The following is a 17,382-nucleotide window of genomic DNA, read 5'->3' on the forward strand; positions in this document are numbered from 1 at the left end:
AATAAGGCAGGTGATAAGGGATCTCCTTGCTTGAGACCTCTTGTTGAATGAAAAAAACCATGTCTTACCCCATTGATGATGACTGAATACCAGTTGTTAGACATGATCCTCCATACCATATCAATAAAGACTTCTCCAAATCCCATCCTTCTCATGACCATACAAGTGAAGGACCAAGAGACCCTGTCATATGCCTTAGCCATATCCAGCTTAATCACTACATTGTCCCTAACTATGGGCCTCTTAATGTTGTGAATAATCTCCTAAGCCAGCATTATATTTTCTGAGATGCTTCTACCTTTAACAAATCTTGACTGATTATCAGAAATGAGCTGAGGTAGAATGGGAGCAAGTCTGAGATAGAGGAGCTTGGATATGATCTTGCTAGTGAAGTTGCTGAGGGAGATGGGCCTGTACTCTGACAGTTTGTTGGGGTGTTCAGTTTTAGGAAGTAGAACCAAACAAGCATGTGATATGTACCTGGGAATACAGTGACCATTGAAGAAGTGCTGCACCAGCTTCAGCAGATCATCACAAATGATATCCCAGCATGAGTGAAAGAACTTACCACTAATGCCATCTGGCCCTGCAGCAGAAGTAGGACTCATAGAAAATACTACCTCCTTTAGCTCCTCTTTTGTAGGTATGGAATGTAATAATTCATTTTGCTGATCAGTAACTATCCTTGGGATGCATTTAATCACATCTTCATTGATTTATTTCTCCTCAGCAGTAAAAAGTTTCTCAAAGTGTGCACAGGCTGCACTTGCAATATTGTCATCACCCTGGATAGAGTTTCCTTGTTCATCACTGATTTGATGGATGAACAACCTTCTTCTTCTCCCTCTGATGATGGCATGGAAGTAATTGGTATTGGCATCTCCATCTTTGAACCAATGCAATTGAGTTTTTTGTTTCAAGATGGACTGCTCTATCTTCAAATATCTAATATACTGGGCATTTATCTGATTCAACTTGGCTCTATTATCTTCAGAATTGTCATTGATGATATTCTCTTCAGCTTGTATAACCTGTTCCTCAAATTGTTTAACTGAAGCAAATATATCACCATATTGCTTTCTAGACCAGTGGCTAAGGGTATTAGAAACTCTTTTCAGTTTTTGATGGAAAGTCCTCATTGGATTTCCATCCACAGGTCTTTCCCAGCAAGATCTTACAGTATCAATGAAGTTTTCATTTTCAGCCCAACAGTGTAAGAACTTGAAATATTTGATAGTAGGACTTTGTCTTTCAGTACATTCCAAAAGGAAAGGATAGTGATTAGAACCTGTGGAGGCCAGGTGATTAAGAGTGCTCACAGGCATGGCCTCCAACCAAGCATCATTGACCATGGCCCTGTCAAGTCTCTTCCATATTCTGGCATCTGCATCTCTCTTGTTGCACCATGTGAATTATTGTCCATGAAAACCAAGATCAGTGAGTCCATAGGCTTCTATGACACTAATGAACTCAAAGCTCTTGTTCATATTGTAAGGTTGGCCCCCCATCTTCTCTTCAACATGAGTAATTACATTGAAATCTCCAATGGTGCACCAAGGTTCTTCTCTATCAGAGAATTGCAGCATCTTGTCCCATAGATCTCTTCTCATGTAGTCTTTGCATTTGGTATATACAAAGGTTGTGAGATATTGTTTAGGCCAAGCTGCATGACTGATCTTACAGGTAAGCTGCTGTTCATCCTAATCCACAAGATTGCACACACAGTCTTTATTCCAAAATAACCATATTTTGCTGTTGGTGTTGGACATGGAATTATCCATACCTAGCTGAATTCTGTAGGAGTGGAGTTGTGATATGTTGGAGAAAGGTTCCAGTATTGCAATCATAGAGAGCTTGTGGTAGTCTTTCAACCTTTGTAGTCTGTCTAAGGCACCTTGAGTATCAATACTCCTTGCATTCCAGCAAAGTGTACTAATCATCATAATTTGTGGGATTTAGACCTTGTGTTGATGTTGCTTTTGAAAGCAACATTATCTGAACTGCTGATGAAACTTTGTTTGCTCTTCTTCCTTTCCTGCTTACTTTTGGATGGTGGCTCATTCTTCTCCTTTTCTTGCTGATTTTCCTTCTGTAGTAAGGCTGTCATAGTGGATCTGAATGCCTCCTGTTGGTTTTCCTATTGTTCATCCTCCCACTGGTCAGGATCTTTCTCATCTTCAGAATGAGTGACCCTATATTCATCAGACAAGTCTTCTGAACTGTCTTCTTTACTAAGCACCTGCCTCTCATTGGATAAATCATGAATTTGGAGAGGTGTGGCCTGAATTTCATTGGATGTATCTTCTGTTTGCAGAGGGGTCACATGAATACCTGATTGTTCTAGAACCAGAACATAGTTCCCACTTGGTTGCCCCGCTTGCATCTCCTTGATAAGCTTCTTTTTAATAGCATCCCTTTTCTTCTTGCTAAGAGATAAGGTGGATTTGTTATTGAGGATATGCGCATCTGTACTGTGATTTGTTATACTGATATTAGGAGTTTGGTCCTCTCCCATATTTTGTTCAGTAACCAGTACCTCAGTTTGTTGCCTCTGACCTTTGTTGACCTGAATATTAGTCACATTACCCTGAACTGTATCATTGAGATTGTTGCTTCTGAGCTCATCTTCTTCTTGGGAATCAAATTGTTGTTCTTGTATTCTTAAATTGCTAGCATTCTGAGGAGTGGTTGCAGGGGGTCTATAGTCTTTTCTATGGTCAACCAATAGAGATTCCCTCCCTCTAGTAGCCCCTTCCTGCAGATTAGTAGTTCTCTCCTGTATTCCCCCTTCCTCAACCCCACAGACTTTTTCAGCCAGCACAATAAAATTGTTTAATACATTTAAATTATTGGGGGAGCCATGGGGTTGTGGGAGCATCAAGTCAATACCTGGGACTTTGTCTACAGATTTACTTGCTCCATTTTCCTGTATTACCTACTGCATGGGGTTATGGGGATTGGGATCCAATGTAATGTGGGGAGAGGGGGGTTGCCTCTGGACTCCAGAGTCAACATTACAAGTTGGGATATTACTAGTATTAGATTTAGAATTTAGAAACATACCTGCTTGCTGCTGATTTTTCCTTTGATGGTTGCTGTTAGTGTTATGTTGGAGAGGTACAGAACTTTCCCCAAGTAACATGAAGCCTTGTGTTTTATGTTGTTGTGTATGTTGTTGGTGGTGTTGTCCATGGTTCTGCTGGACATGGTTAGTGGGCTGATCTTGTGGAACAAGATCAGCATAATTGTTAGAAGTAACATTAGAAGTAAGAATCTTACCTAGGCCATTATTATTCTGATGTACTGGAACATATTTGCCTTTAGCTTGAGCTCCTGTGGTTCTGATACCTTGGTTGTGCTAAATATCTTTCTTGCCTCTTCTCCTTTGAGTTTGCCATTCTGCATGCTCTTGATTTCTTTTTTCAGCTTCAGCCCTGTTAGTGTTTTGTTGTTCCTTAATGTGTTGGTCTTCCTGGTGCTGTGTTTGCTTGTGCTGATCAGTAGCATGGTGCAGGGCATTTCTCTTATCAGTGATGGTTTTGTCTGTGTTTCTGGCCTCCTCTTCTTGCTCATTCTTTTTCTTATTGTCATCATCTCTTCTTTTAACAGTACAAGCATGTATGGTGTGACCTTGATGTTTGCAGTAAGTACAGTAGTCTGGCACTCCCTCATATTGAATGGATTGCCACCTGCCATCTCTATTTTCATCTTCATCAAAGCCCATCCAAATGTGTTGGGGTCTTTGTTTGGTTAGATCAATTTGGATTTTGACTTTGGCTACACTACCCCTTGTTTTCTTGTAAGTGGCCAAGTCCAAGAACAAGACATTTCCAATTGGAGACAGTAAAGGGGTTACTACTTTAAGTCTATAGCAGTGCCAAGGTAGTTCTGGTAATATAGCCCATATGGGAACTAGAGGGGTTTCTTCTTCTGGCTTGAAAGTGGGAGTCCATAGTTGGAGTCTCATAAGCTGCCCATTTATATACATTTTTCCTTTGGACCATACAGTAGAGTGATCATACTCATTGTCCAAGTCTATGTAAAGGTGTCTAGCATTAAAGTGAGTAAGTTTCACTCCTCCTTTAAGTTCAGTTTGTAGGATGAATTCCTTTCTGATGATTTCCATTTTTGGCATGGTGTTGGTAAATTTACCTACTAGAGTATATTTACAGTCAGAGGCTAGATTCACCATGAAATCTTCTTTTGTAAATACCACAGCAGGATATCCTTGTTTTGTTGTGATTTTAGGAGGGGTAATATCAATATCATCAGCTTTCATAGCCTCTTGAGCTCTCAACTTGGTAGCTAAAGTGTGAGGGATGACAGGGTTAGGAGGGGTGGGTAAATTAGTACTAGGAGGCTTATTTTGAGTGATAGTCTGGTTAGGATTGGTGTGGCTAGGCTTGTTTCTAATGTTAGCAGCAGCTGTATTATTGGAGTTATGCCTTTCAAAGTTGTTTGACACTCTCATGGGGTTGTTATTAGGGATATAAGGTCTTTGGACATTTTGCTGGTTCACATTGGGATCCTTAGACACTTGTGCAGAATGTTTGTTTGTATACACATGTCCATTGGATGTGTTTCCCTGCTCATTGTGCTTATCTACAAGATCATCAGGATCAACAAGATGAACTGGAACCTGCATAAGGTTAGTAGCAGCAGTACCATGGTGCTCATTTGCAGTAGGATGCAACTGAGCTCCCATGGCTTTCAACATATTGCCTTCACAATTCATAGTATTACCATCTATCCTTTGCACAAAATTATCAACAACAGTGGCAGTACCACTTTGCAGGTTCTTGGACACAGCCAGATACTTATTTTTCAGAACATTAGGAGCCTTATTTTTCAGAGCATTATCAGTTAAACTGGTTTCATTTTGATCGACAATGACCTTATGCATTTGAGTCACATTATGACTATGATCAGCATCATCTAATGTTTGTTGATTGACATGTTTAGAAGACTTACCTGGAGTTGCATTTGGTAAGTTACTGTTGCATTGCTAATCAGTGTAATTAACCATTGAACTTTCTTTTGGCACTTGAGTGTACTCCTCAATATTATTCAATACATAAATTCCTTCCCTTTCCTGCTGATGTTGTTCATGAGTAAAATCCACAGCCACCACTTGATCAGCCATTTCACTGTGTTGTTCAACTTGTTTGGTGTCATGGCGACTTTTTAAATTTGAACTCATTGGGGATGATTCGAGGCTTTCCCTATAGCTTGGAAGTTGCATATCATTCTCTTGAATCTTTTGATATTGGTCTCCAGTCAATTAGTTCGCCGGAGCTCCGGCATTGCCATAGTAGTGTTGACGACTTTTTGAAATTGAGCAATTTGGGGAAGATTCGAAGTTTCCTACCTGGATCGGATGATGCGCACCTACATTGTGGTCCTTTTGGTGTTGGTGTTGTGCTGGAAAAGTCGTCGGAGCTCCGGCGAGAACTCTACTGTCAGTGTTCCTGGAGATATTTGAAGCTTTTTGTGAGGAACTGAGATGGCGCTCATGGGTGGGAAGATGCGCGGCATCTTTTAGAACATATTGGCATTCATCTTGTTCTATTTGAGTCACCGGAGCTCCGGCGCCGCCATCACTTTGTTTGCCGGCGATGGTTCCTCCGGCGAAACTTATACCCAATGATTCATATTGGCATGGAGAGCAATCCCCTGCTACTGCGCCAACACGATCGTTGCCGGAATCTACTCGAATTTGAAGGCGCAGTTCCTGCGTGTGTGCGGCGCTGCTTGGAGAAATCTTTTGCTGAGTGCTGTCAAAAGGTGCAATGAAATTTTGAGATTTTTGGACCACATCTGGACCTTGTGTTGCTGAATTCGATTCTGCATTCCTTTGTAATCGAATCAATCCTGAATTATGCAAAAGAATGATTTTTTGGGCACGCTGCAGTTCTTCCTCAGTAATATGAACATCCATCGCTTTAGGATTTTGTAAATTGGATGAGCTGCAGTTGGAATTTTGGAATGTAGTAACTTGCATTAGATTCGTATCAACAAGATCTTTTATCCTGTCTTCCTTTTGAAATTTTCCGACGTCCGGTGGTGGATCCACCGGCATTTTCGTTTTAGGACTAGATTGCCCTTTCTAGAGAGTGTTTGGCTTAGAAAGATGTTAGAGTGAGAAAGCGATGGATTAAATAATAATACAATAGAGGCACCTTTTAGACTTATGTTGAAAGGTATGTTAAGGCTATTATTTATCTTTTGGAATGATCTTGATGGCCTAAGATTGTCATGGCCTATTTATCGATTTTATATGGCTTGTAGCCTTACCCAATTGAGTTGGCTACCACCATATGATTAATGTTTATCATCAACACTCTACTCCTTGCCTAGTGGCATAGAAAAGCATGTTATGATTGTGTTCTTATCATTTATGATTATTTGTTATTATTGTGATGTTTTATTGTATAGATGCCACCTATGAGCTTGTTTTGGCCTCAACAGACGATGACACTGCAGGGTTCTCAAGAATATAGATAGAGTGTTATATCAAGCCGACGGATCGGGTAGACCAAGGCTATGAGCCAGGTAGACTGAGCTTAGGGCCGGGTAGACTGTACCTATGGGACGGACAGGCTGTACTTATAGGAAACAATATATGTATTGCACCACAGAGCCTCAGATCTTCATTGATTCATAGAACATGTTCATTTAGATAAATCAAATAAGATTATCATTGGGACACATGTAAGGGGGATAATATGGATATTTAGTGATTGTTTGCACTAGTTAGAACTTATAGTATAGGCAGAGGTAGCCCTCAATCACTTACTAACTTACTCGATAAATTAGCTAGCTAGAGGCCAATCCTCAGAAATTTTATTTTCAAGATAAACCATTCGAATTGTGTGCTATTTCTACCTACCGGGCTTATGGTGGCTAGATCAGTTTATTACTTGTTATGTTCTTGTATTACCTTACTATATGGAGGTAAGGTATTATACTTGTGTTTCAGTTCTTTCCTTTTTGTTCAATACTCATACTTTAGTTTCATGTTTTAGTTGCTTACATACTCGGTACATCACCTCGTACTGACGCCCATTTCCTAGGAGCACTATAGTCATGCCTATAGGGACTGAGCAACAACCAGATAGATCTTTCGAGTAACATAGCCACCTATCCAGCTGATTGGTTGACTCTTTTCTTCTGGGGTTGCCAGAGTCTCAGAAGTTTGTTTATTTTTGTTTATATATTTTGGGTAGGTTGGGGCCCTATCCCATCCAAGTATTGTATTCATAGAGGTTTGCAGACTAGTGTTTTAGGTTGTATATCTACATTATTGGCCATGTTGGCATTGGGTGTTGTTTGGTTGTACTTTGTCAGTTGTTTGATACATTATTTAGATGTGTATCTATTTTCAACCTGTGTATAGAGATCATGGTAGTTTTGACAGCCCACATAACGTTTATGCTTTCTAAGATATCATGGTGACTTCAAAGACCCAAATATGCTTGTGTGATTAGATGTTATTGCTTTATATAAACTATTGGGAATAGTTATTTTCTTTATAGAGCTATTAAAAAGGGCCTTGCCGGTCGAGGGATTATTTTTAAGACGAGATATACTTATTTATTTACTTGACTGTGTGTGGCTGCCATACGCCATGATGACACCTACTATACACAACCAGTAGGTAAGCAAACCCATAAGTCCAAAACTTCAGGTAATGGGTTTGAAGGCAGGAACTAATCAAGAATGGAAAATTCTAAAATAAATAGACTAAATAAGAGGAAGCAAACCAAACATGATAAATACAATTAAGGATCCCTCCCAGAACATAAAGGTTACAAGTACAGAGCTACTATAAATAAAAGACAAGTACAAGTCCCAAAATTGGACCAAAAGTATATACAACAACAAGCCAGTCTCAAAAAGCCAAAAGACGGGTCATCCATACTGAAGGAGACAGAAATGATCCCATAATGTCAAGTGCTCACCCTGGTCTCCAAAACTAACTACAACAGGCTCAATCTATCTGTGACGGTAGATGGTGCTCAGTCCTGCATCAAAAATGTAGATATAGAGTGTAGTATGAGTACCAAGACAACTGCTACCTAGTAGGCATCATAGGCCGACTAAGCAGGAAATGTAAAAATAATATAAAAAGAGGAATAAGCATAAAGAAGAGTCATAAGAAATGTCTAAAGTAGAGAAGGTACCATCTAAGAGAAATACAACTAGCTAAACCTGATTAGGCCCCCAAAAGCCTAGTCAGGACACTTATGCGCAAGTTTATATAAAAACCCAGACGAACGCCCATAAGCCCGTCGGGTACACAGAATATCTACAACTACCAAGGCTAGGAACCAAGTATCTGCAATGCTAGGAATCGAAGAACCACGCCATTTCCTAATCAAGAATATCCACGAACTGATAAACTAGGAATGCTCTAAGGATCGAGGCTGGGACTGGGACCAGATGCTGGCCCAAATGTTCAATGTGGTCAAGGCCGGGGCTGGGTACCCAGATGCTCACCATATTACATCGGTATGGTCGTGGCCAGGGATGGGTACTCGGATGCTCACCATAATATATAGGTACGATTGAGGTTGGGCTGGGTACCTGGATGCTTTCCATACTGGTAAATTGGCAGAGGCCGGGGATAGGTACCAGATACTCCCCGATGGGATTTTAGAATGGAGGTCGGGACTGGGTGCCTGGATGCTCACAAATAATTTTATGTGAGGGTGCCGATCATTTTTATTTCCAACTAGGTGTTAATCATTACCGAGAATTACCTCCCGAATGAATCAACAGATATATCACCAAAGCTTGAACCGGAGCTGAAACCAATAAATCACAAGGTCTAGTATCGCCAACGCATCTCAAAAGTCACCATTATTTCGAGTTATGTATAAGAATATTCATACGAGCAAGGTTACCACCTAGCTAAGACCCAACTACCAGACACTAGCTTGCTACACCATTCTACAAGGATCTAAGCCCGTCGGAGCGACATTGGGGCATCTAAAGCAAGTTTACAGCCTATGCTAAGGCCAACATGCTTCACAATATCAACATCATAATTGCGAAACTCCTCTTACAATACTAACAAATAACAGAAAGAATCATATGCTTTCAATTATCCAAAAAGCCCAATGAAAGCCTAAAACGTGATCTCTAACACCTAAGATATAAAAATAAGCTACGCAACCCAAATTCCATCTATTTTAACATGAGTTCACATATTTCATCTCAATCTAAAGAAAGGAAAGTCATCGCCTACCTGTAGGCTGAACACGTGTGCTCTAAATCACTATGCCGAAGCCTTTTTCCTTCTGAATGGCCTCGAAACACTATCACGCTGTCAAAAATAGAATCACAACATCGTTATAGTCATTTAAACACTAACTTTACAATTTTTGGAGATGGACCAATTTTGAGTCTAAAATGAAAAATGTGGGACCCGTGTCTTAAATTGACCCAAAAACTAGTCCAAAACCGCACCCCAAGCTCAACAATCAATTTGGAACATAGTCCGAGGTTGGAAAAAGACACGAATCAATCATGCAACAAATTCTCACATTTTCTAATTATGAGAACTAGCAAGGCAACATCATTCCGAAGTAATCTCTCTCAAAAAAAAATCCACAACCCAAAGCAAACATACTACGATGTTCCTTGCAGAAAGTCACAAGTTAGCCTCAATAATTACTAAAAACGGAGCTACGATGATCAAGTTACAACCCTCCAAAAGTTTAAGAAAAATCCAATTCCTAAATAGCAAAGGCAACAGCTAAAGTAGAAATTTACCTCACACGAACTCCTATACAAGTTTCAGAGCTCACCAATGGATTCCCCACAAAATTCTCTAGAGTCTAGACCTTTGTATCACCACTCCTTCATTTATCAATCAAATTTGGTGATCCAAAGGTCTAAACTCAAGAAAATTTTGTGGGGAATCAATTGGTGAGCTCCCAAACTTGTTTAGGAGCTTCGTGTGAGGTAAATATCTATTTTAGCTGCTGCCTTTGCTATTTAGGAATTGGAATTTTCTTAAACTTTTGGAGGGTTGTAACTTGATCATCGTAGCTCCGTTTTTAGTAATTATTGAGGCTAACTTGTGAGTTTTACCGCAAGGAACAACTTAGTATGTTTGGTTTGGGTTGTTGGGGTTTCTTTTGGGAGAGATTACAATGAAATGATGCTGTCTTGCTACTTCTCTTAGCTTGAAAATGTGAGAACTTGTTGCATGATCGATTCGTGTTGTTTTCCAACCCCGGACTATGTTCCAATTAGATTTTTGAGATTAGGGTACAGTTGGACTAGTTTTTGGGGTCAATTTTGGAATTCTAGATGCAGGTCCCATATTTCTCATTTTAGATCCTGAAATTAGTCCGTCTTCGAAAATTGTAAAGTCAGTGCCTAAACGACTATAACGATGTTGTGATTCTGTTTTTGATAGCGTGGTAGCATTTCGAGACTATTCGAAAGCTTTTGAGCTGCACGCAACCTACACCATATACTCAAAACTTAAGGCTTTTGCGCTTATTTTTAAGACAACACTAACAATATAATAAGTAAACTGGGATCTAATGTTCAAAACAAAATAAAGCAGGTACAAAACAGATTCAATAAATATTCAACTAGCTAGATTTAAGAAGAGGAACAACAAAGACATATGACTAATAAACTTTCTAGAAAAGGGGGCTAAGATTAGTGACCTATTCTAGACGGGTTTTACAAAAACTAAAAATAACAAACACATATCACATAACTTAGAACTAATCATATGTGAAGGGAGATCCTTTAAGTTAATTAGTTTAGAAAGCAGATCTCGAAGATCCTCATGGTGCTTTTATTTTAACAAGGAAATATTTTTTTTAATAAAAGAAAGCCACAACTAGCACATACTTAATATAACATAGATCATAAGTCTAGCATAAAAGGGCAGCCCGGTGCACTTAAGATCTTGCTATGCGTAGGGTCCGACACCACAAGGGTCTATTGTACGCAGCCTTACCATCATAAATCTAGCATATGAAACTTAAAATAACCTATGAGACAGCAAAGTAAAGACTAGATTTATTCAAAATGAGAATAAATTGAAACTGGTAAACATTTAATAAATAACATTCAAACAATCCTTTGATAAAATCAGGAAAAAGAACTGAAGAGGATAGATGCTTTTAATCCTATTTTTTAACTGAGAAAATTGTCATTTTAGAAAGAAAAGAAGAATCCTATATTAATGTCAATGGAGCAGCGAACATAGTATCGTCATTTCACAAGAATTGAACATGTTAGTAGAACACTACCATCCATAAAAGGATCAACATAAGAGAGGAAACTAGTAGTGAAAAAGAAAATTTGAACCCACAATAGGTGAAGAACTCATCTTAAGAGTTTAAAAATGATCCATTAATACTTCAAAAATGAATTTTAGACAAAAGCTTAGTTACACTTGACAGAGCAAACAGAGTTTAAAATCGAAAATCCTTAGACTTTGAATAAAATCTTACTTTCAAAACAATGAGATAACATATGGACTTTCTAAGATGCAACACATCAACTTAAACATGAATGGCACTTAGCAGCAGAGAGCAACACAAATTAAGCTAAACATTCCACGAAATCAGATGGTAGACCTTAAAAGCAACAATATGTATTTTTCTTTTCAGGCAGATTCCAACTCGAGTTCACATTAACAACATGAGCAGCTGTTGATTCTTGTAACTTAACATGCAAATAAGGGAGAGCTAAGACAGATATCAAACATCTAGGAAGTCTAACTTTAAGCGACAAGAAGAATAGAAATCAGAACATCGACGAAAACAAACTAATGATTCTAGACAGATGGTCATTGCAAAACATACCCTGATTTTGATTTCTTAATCATGTAAAGTGATTAAACTATTAATTTTTCAACATATATTGCAGTTATATATTCATAAAAATTAGTGATTGAGCTATGTAGAAATTAACAGAGAAGTACGAAGGTCATTGTGATAAGCAACAGACTCAAACCAACCTAAGATTGATCGAGTTAAACACATCATTCATCAGTTTTGAAGATCAAGCTAGCACTCTGTTCATATTTAGGATATACCAAGAGTTATAACAACCCAATAGTCCGTGCAAAAATTAAAAAATGACTACTCAGATAGTGTCAAAATAGACCATGCATCATTTGAAAAGAAAAATGATACAAGAGATAAGAATGAGTGTTACCTTCTTCGGAGCATCAAACTAAAGGACTTTTTGTCAAGGATTCCCAACTCAGAACTCCTTTCCGAACTTGAATTCAACGCCAAAACATAAAAGACAAAGAGTTATTTTTGAAAATTCAAACCTCGCAGTAGAGAGTATTACTACTATTTTTTTCTGAATGAGTTTCAAAATGGATTCTTTGATTTCAATTTTTTTTCTCTGGGATCTGTATTCTGTCCTTGGGAGGTGAAAAATCTTGTTATTATAGGCAAATTCGAATTTAAAAATTTGAATTTAAACTGAAATCAAAGGAATTTATGAGGCCAATAAGGAGAAGGTGAAATTTTTTTTCACAAATCTTAACATTTTTTTTTGTCTTTGACCGAAAGTTACAGCTAGGAGAAAATATCATCAATGATGGCATACGAAAAAAAGAGAGAGAGCAGCGAAGTCATGATTGAATTTTCTGAAAATTAAAAGGAGAAGAAGATGAAGATGACAGCACGAGTATGATCTTTTCTTAAAATAGGGGATTAGGGGTAAGGCTGACAACAAATAGATTTTAATGGTCAAAAATATTTTATTTAAAAATTTCCACTAGCCGTTTGTATTATTTCATGGGGACACTAAAATCCCCAATTTAAGGCCACTAAAAAGTTTCAAAATATTAAATAATAAAAAAAAGTATGAAATATCTTCTGAAAAGATACTCAATTATAATAAATATGGGCCCAAACGAAAGGAACAAATTAAGTTCAACTTATTTCTTGCAAAACGAGATGACTATGCCTCAATCATAAAATTAAATTTAAAGCTCCTATTTTTTAAATTTAAACTTTAAACTTTACTTAAATTATAATTCTTACAACTTACAAGTTTCAAATTAAAAAATAAAAGTTTTATAAAAAAGTGACAAACTTTTTGTAATAATATTATACTAAGTTACTACTTATAAATTATAATTAATATTTAATGAGTTATTAATAAATATTTAAATATTATTTTAAATATTTAATTATTATTTGTTTTAAAAAATAAAAATAAAATTACACTAATGCCCGATTCCGGTACCGATCAGCCTTATGTAGGGGTGGTGTCGGATGGGGATGGCATAGTTGTAGGTGAATATTTTTGGTTTGGGTATGGGTTAGGACTTAGAATATTATAATATATTGTTAGTGGTGTGTAGAATATTATAATATTATAATATGTTGTAGTATGCGTATATGTGCCTAGAGTGTTGGGATTTTATTTTTTTTGAAATTGGGTATTGTTATAGTGGGCTGCTGTGATGTTAGAAAATTACTGATCTTTGGAAAGGGAAATGAATTATTTGTGTCGGTTGGTATTGTTGTATTATGGAGTTAAATTTGGTGGAATTGGAATTGAATTTTTAGAAACTGTAGTGGTGTATGTGTTGGCTTATTTAACGAGATTCATGTGTAGGAAATATGAAAAGGTTGGAATTGTATTGGGTAGTGTGGGAAGGAAAAAATGTGTAGAAAATTGTATATAGTTGGTGGCAATGCAAATAGGGCTGAGATTAAATCGAATAAACACACAATTCATGTATTTTTTATGTGACACTCATGGATTGACTGATATAAGGAGATTTGGATTGCAAAATTTTGCTTAAATTAGGTTATTTAAATTATAAACCACTTCTTTATTAAGTAGCCATAATTAATTTGAAAATAATACTTTGAAAGACTAATTTATTTGACAAAATTGGTCAATCTTAAAAAAATGTATGAATTAGTAACTAATTAATTAATTAATCAAGCTTCATAATTTTAAAAAAATTATTTATTTTTAATAATATAAAAATGTAACTGATCAAAAATTATTTAAACCTTAAGAACGATATTATTTGGTATGAATTTCTCAAAATTATAAAGCAGGTGGTAAATATTTACATATATTTATATATTTATTTTTCTTTTTAAGAAACAATATTTATGAAATAAATTTGCCGAATAAAATAAAAAAAAGAGTTTTTACCAAAATATATATTTTCAAACCCTTACAAAAGTGTTGTTATTTTTTTTTTTATTATTATTATTATCGAAAGCTTTAAATAATTAAATATGAAGAGCCAAAATTGGGTGTCAACAATTTGCCCCTTTCTTTGTCCATGGCAAACAGTAAAGAAGGCATTGACAAAGAAATATTGATACAACCCAATTTTGGGTCGCCAACCAAAACATCTTCTGAGCAATAACTTGACATGAAGATTATTTTCTATGGGATTATGGCCAAACTTTGTCTCTTGAGCTGCCTACATATTTCAGGTTTCATGAGAAATCAGACCATATGTAGTTCGAGAGGATAGAATCTTAGTAAATTTTGATCGAATTCAAAATTTGCCCTAGTATTGAATTATGGTAACACCGACTTCTTGCAAGTGATGACGTAGGAAGATGTTAGGGAGAATAGAACGAATATGGACGTGCTCAAACTGAGGTTACCTGAATATCCTAAGATGTGGAAAGTCAGGTCGGATGTAATTCTAAAGAACAACTCGGGATGAGAAATGCTCTGTAGCAATTTTTGCTGAAGACCTATGGTAGAGAAAAGAGTATGAATTTTCAAAACAAATTGCCCCAATATCGAATTATGGTGATATTGAGACGTGAAAGATTTATAAATAAAATTCAAATTCAAACTTTTGAAAATCGAGTCGAGTTGAGTTCTGAAAGAGAATCCTTGACGTAGCTAGGGATGCTTGACATTCCACTAGCTTGCACTAGTTTGTTGCTTAGAGGGAGTTCCACGTTGTAATGCAGTGTCTTACAAAATAGGTAAAAGAGTGAAAAGTACCTATCGTGGTTCAAAAAATAATAAATTTAAATATTAATGTAAAGAGTAAAATGTAGATATCCAAACGATTGTTGATGTCTCTATTTTATGGGATGAATTCGATGTAGGCAAAGTAACTTATAATGTAAAGTCTTCGATTGGTGGAACGATTGTAATGAAATGCTTGTATCTGGTGGTGTAAAACTTGTAATGTAAAGTCTTCGATTGGCGGGGCAATTATAATGTAACGCTTGTATCTGGCAGTGTAAAACTTGTAATGTAACGCCTGTATTCGGCGGTGTAGAGCTTGTAAATGTAACGCCTGTATCCGGTGTTATAAATCTTATAATGTAATGCCTGTATTCAGAGGTGTAAAAGTTTTAATGTAACGCCTATATCCAGCGATGTAAAACTTGTAATGTAATGCCTGTATTCGGCGGTGTAAAATTTGTAATGTAATGCTTGTATCCGGCAATGTAGAGCTTGTAATATGGAATTTAACTGTAGATGTATGATGATGTTATATGCATGCTCCTTATCGGCGGAGTTTGATGAGGTTTGCTATGTACAATCTCCAGACGACGGAGTTTGGATGACGTTTGTTATGTACAGCCTCCAGACAGTGTAGTTTGGACAATGTTTGCTATATACAATCTCTAGACAGCGGAGTTTGAATAGTGTTCACTATGTACAGCCTCCAGACGACAGAGTTTGAACGGTGTTTGCTATATATAGACTCCAGATGGCGGAGTTTGAACGATGTTAGACAACATTCTCCAATTGATGAAGTTATTTTGACAAAAAGTAAACTATCCTATTTATCCTATGGGGCCCCTTTGTCTTCAATATTTTTATCCGTATCTTGAGTGCACCTGTAAAAGATTGAAAAATAAATCTTTTAGACAGCAAATCCAAGTATAAAGTACTTTCGATAAATAAGGTAAAGGAAAGATATTTTGTCTTATGATTTTGAGAAGTCGAATGGTGTCTTCAGTCATGCCCCTAGATTTCAAGTTTTCTTCCTTCATCTCCTATCTTCTTGCGCTAAAAGAAATTTTTTAGCTTGGGAGGGGGTATTGATTTGTATCAACTCGTGGATTCAGGCCTCGTAACTAGAAACTTCCAATACTTCTTTAGTTCGTCCATAGCATCTTAATCTAGAGACTTGGTAGGTGGAACAATAGAGAAGTATTTTATTTTAAAATAATAGTTTGTTCTTAGCGAAGGAGTATATTATGTATATATATATATATATATATATATATATATATAGAGAGAGAGAGAGAGAGAGTAATCCTTTATCATTTTAAGATTAGGACATGCTTTGAAGTCCATCAAGCTTCTCCATATCCAAATGTAATCTTTTTTGTAGTCTTGTCTTCTGATGACGCTTCTCTTGACTCGTTCACGAGATCCTTCAAGTTCTAATGATACCTAACTAAAGGAGGGTTTCCTTTAGATATAGCCAAACCTTTAAGGTTGCCTACGTATCCACAAATGGAAATCAGGTTTATACGTAGTTCGAAGATAAAAATTGAACATTATGTCAGGACTGCCTACGTATCCAAGTGGAATTAGGTCAGGACTTAGTTCAATCACAAAGGGGTAAATATAAGAATAAAAATATGTGATGCAATGATCGAACCTGACTCAGGCTGCATATGTATCCAAGTGAAATGAGGTCGTAATGTTGTTCGAGTACAATAGGAAAGTAAAATAATGCAATGATCAGGCCTGACTCAGGTTGTCCACGTATCCAAGCGGAATTAGGTTAGGACGTAGTTCAAATATAATAGAAAGTGAAAATATGAAGGGACCAAATCTGACAAGGATTGCTGACCTATCCCACTGAGGGAAGTCAGGTCGAGCGTAGGTCTAAATACATGAAAATGATATTTTTGGATTTTCTAAGGAAGGACCGAATCCGATTTGGGTTGCCTACATACCTCACCGTGGGAAATCAAGTCGAGATGTAGTTTTGTTACAGGAATGTAAGAGTATAAAAAAAATGAAAGCTAGTCTTGATGTCTTCATATGTAGTACTTCTTGATGACTTCTGAATTGATTGGCTTCGTGCTCATTGTGTCGTCCATTTCTTCCAAGATTATCACTCCTCTAGATAGTACTTTATGAACCATGTAAGGACCTTTCTAGTTTGGTGCATATTTCCCTATAACTTCTCCTTGGTGAGGAACTATCTCTTTAATACTAAATGTCCCAGTGTGAACTATCAAGGTTTGACTTTCTTGTTGAATGCTTTGGCCATTCTGTTCTGATAGAGTTGACCATGACAAACTATGTCCATTTTTTTCCTCATAAATGAGCATCAACTTTTTAATCCTACTATGAATCAATTCTACATCATCTAAACCGACCTCTTAAATAGTTCTTAAAGATGGTATTTCCACT

The 17,382-nt window shown here is 36.8% G+C and overlaps 1 protein-coding gene and 1 long non-coding RNA gene across 2 annotated transcripts; both read right to left on the reverse strand.

Annotated features, from left to right (window-relative positions):
• Positions 1-2,137: 2,137 nt before the first annotated feature.
• On the reverse strand, positions 2,138-5,143 carry LOC129892838 (uncharacterized). Its single transcript, XM_055968378.1, has 4 exons — positions 5,032-5,143; positions 4,171-4,971; positions 3,064-3,303; positions 2,138-2,805 (listed from the first exon to the last, which is right to left on the reverse strand). Exons 1-4 carry the CDS (start codon positions 5,141-5,143, stop codon positions 2,138-2,140), a joined length of 1,821 nt encoding a protein of 606 aa, XP_055824353.1.
• A 2,586-nt stretch (positions 5,144-7,729) lies between these two features.
• LOC129893521 (uncharacterized) lies at positions 7,730-12,737 on the reverse strand. Its single transcript, XR_008767509.1, has 3 exons — positions 12,196-12,737; positions 9,251-10,477; positions 7,730-8,024 (listed from the first exon to the last, which is right to left on the reverse strand). It is a non-coding gene; the product is annotated as an uncharacterized LOC129893521 (long non-coding RNA).
• Positions 12,738-17,382: the final 4,645 nt, after the last annotated feature.

The sequence above is a fragment of the Solanum dulcamara genome, chromosome 6 (assembly GCF_947179165.1).
Source record: "Solanum dulcamara chromosome 6, daSolDulc1.2, whole genome shotgun sequence".
Taxonomy (NCBI): Eukaryota; Viridiplantae; Streptophyta; class Magnoliopsida; order Solanales; family Solanaceae; genus Solanum; species Solanum dulcamara.

What these genes read in the sequence shown, in the direction of transcription:
- LOC129892838 (XM_055968378.1), bottom strand. Translation starts at nt 5,143, where the DNA reads ATGGCTGATCAAGTGGTGGCTGTGGATTTTACTCATGAACAACATCAG. An exon ending in GGTGAATCTAGCCTCTGACT is followed by an intron (nt 3,304 to 4,170) that starts GTAAATATACTC and finishes AATATGTTCCAG; the next exon opens with TACATCAGAATAATAATGGC. An exon ending in GAAAAATCAGCAGCAAGCAG is followed by an intron (nt 2,806 to 3,063) that starts GTATGTTTCTAA and finishes TGGCTGAAAAAG; the next exon opens with TCTGTGGGGTTGAGGAAGGG.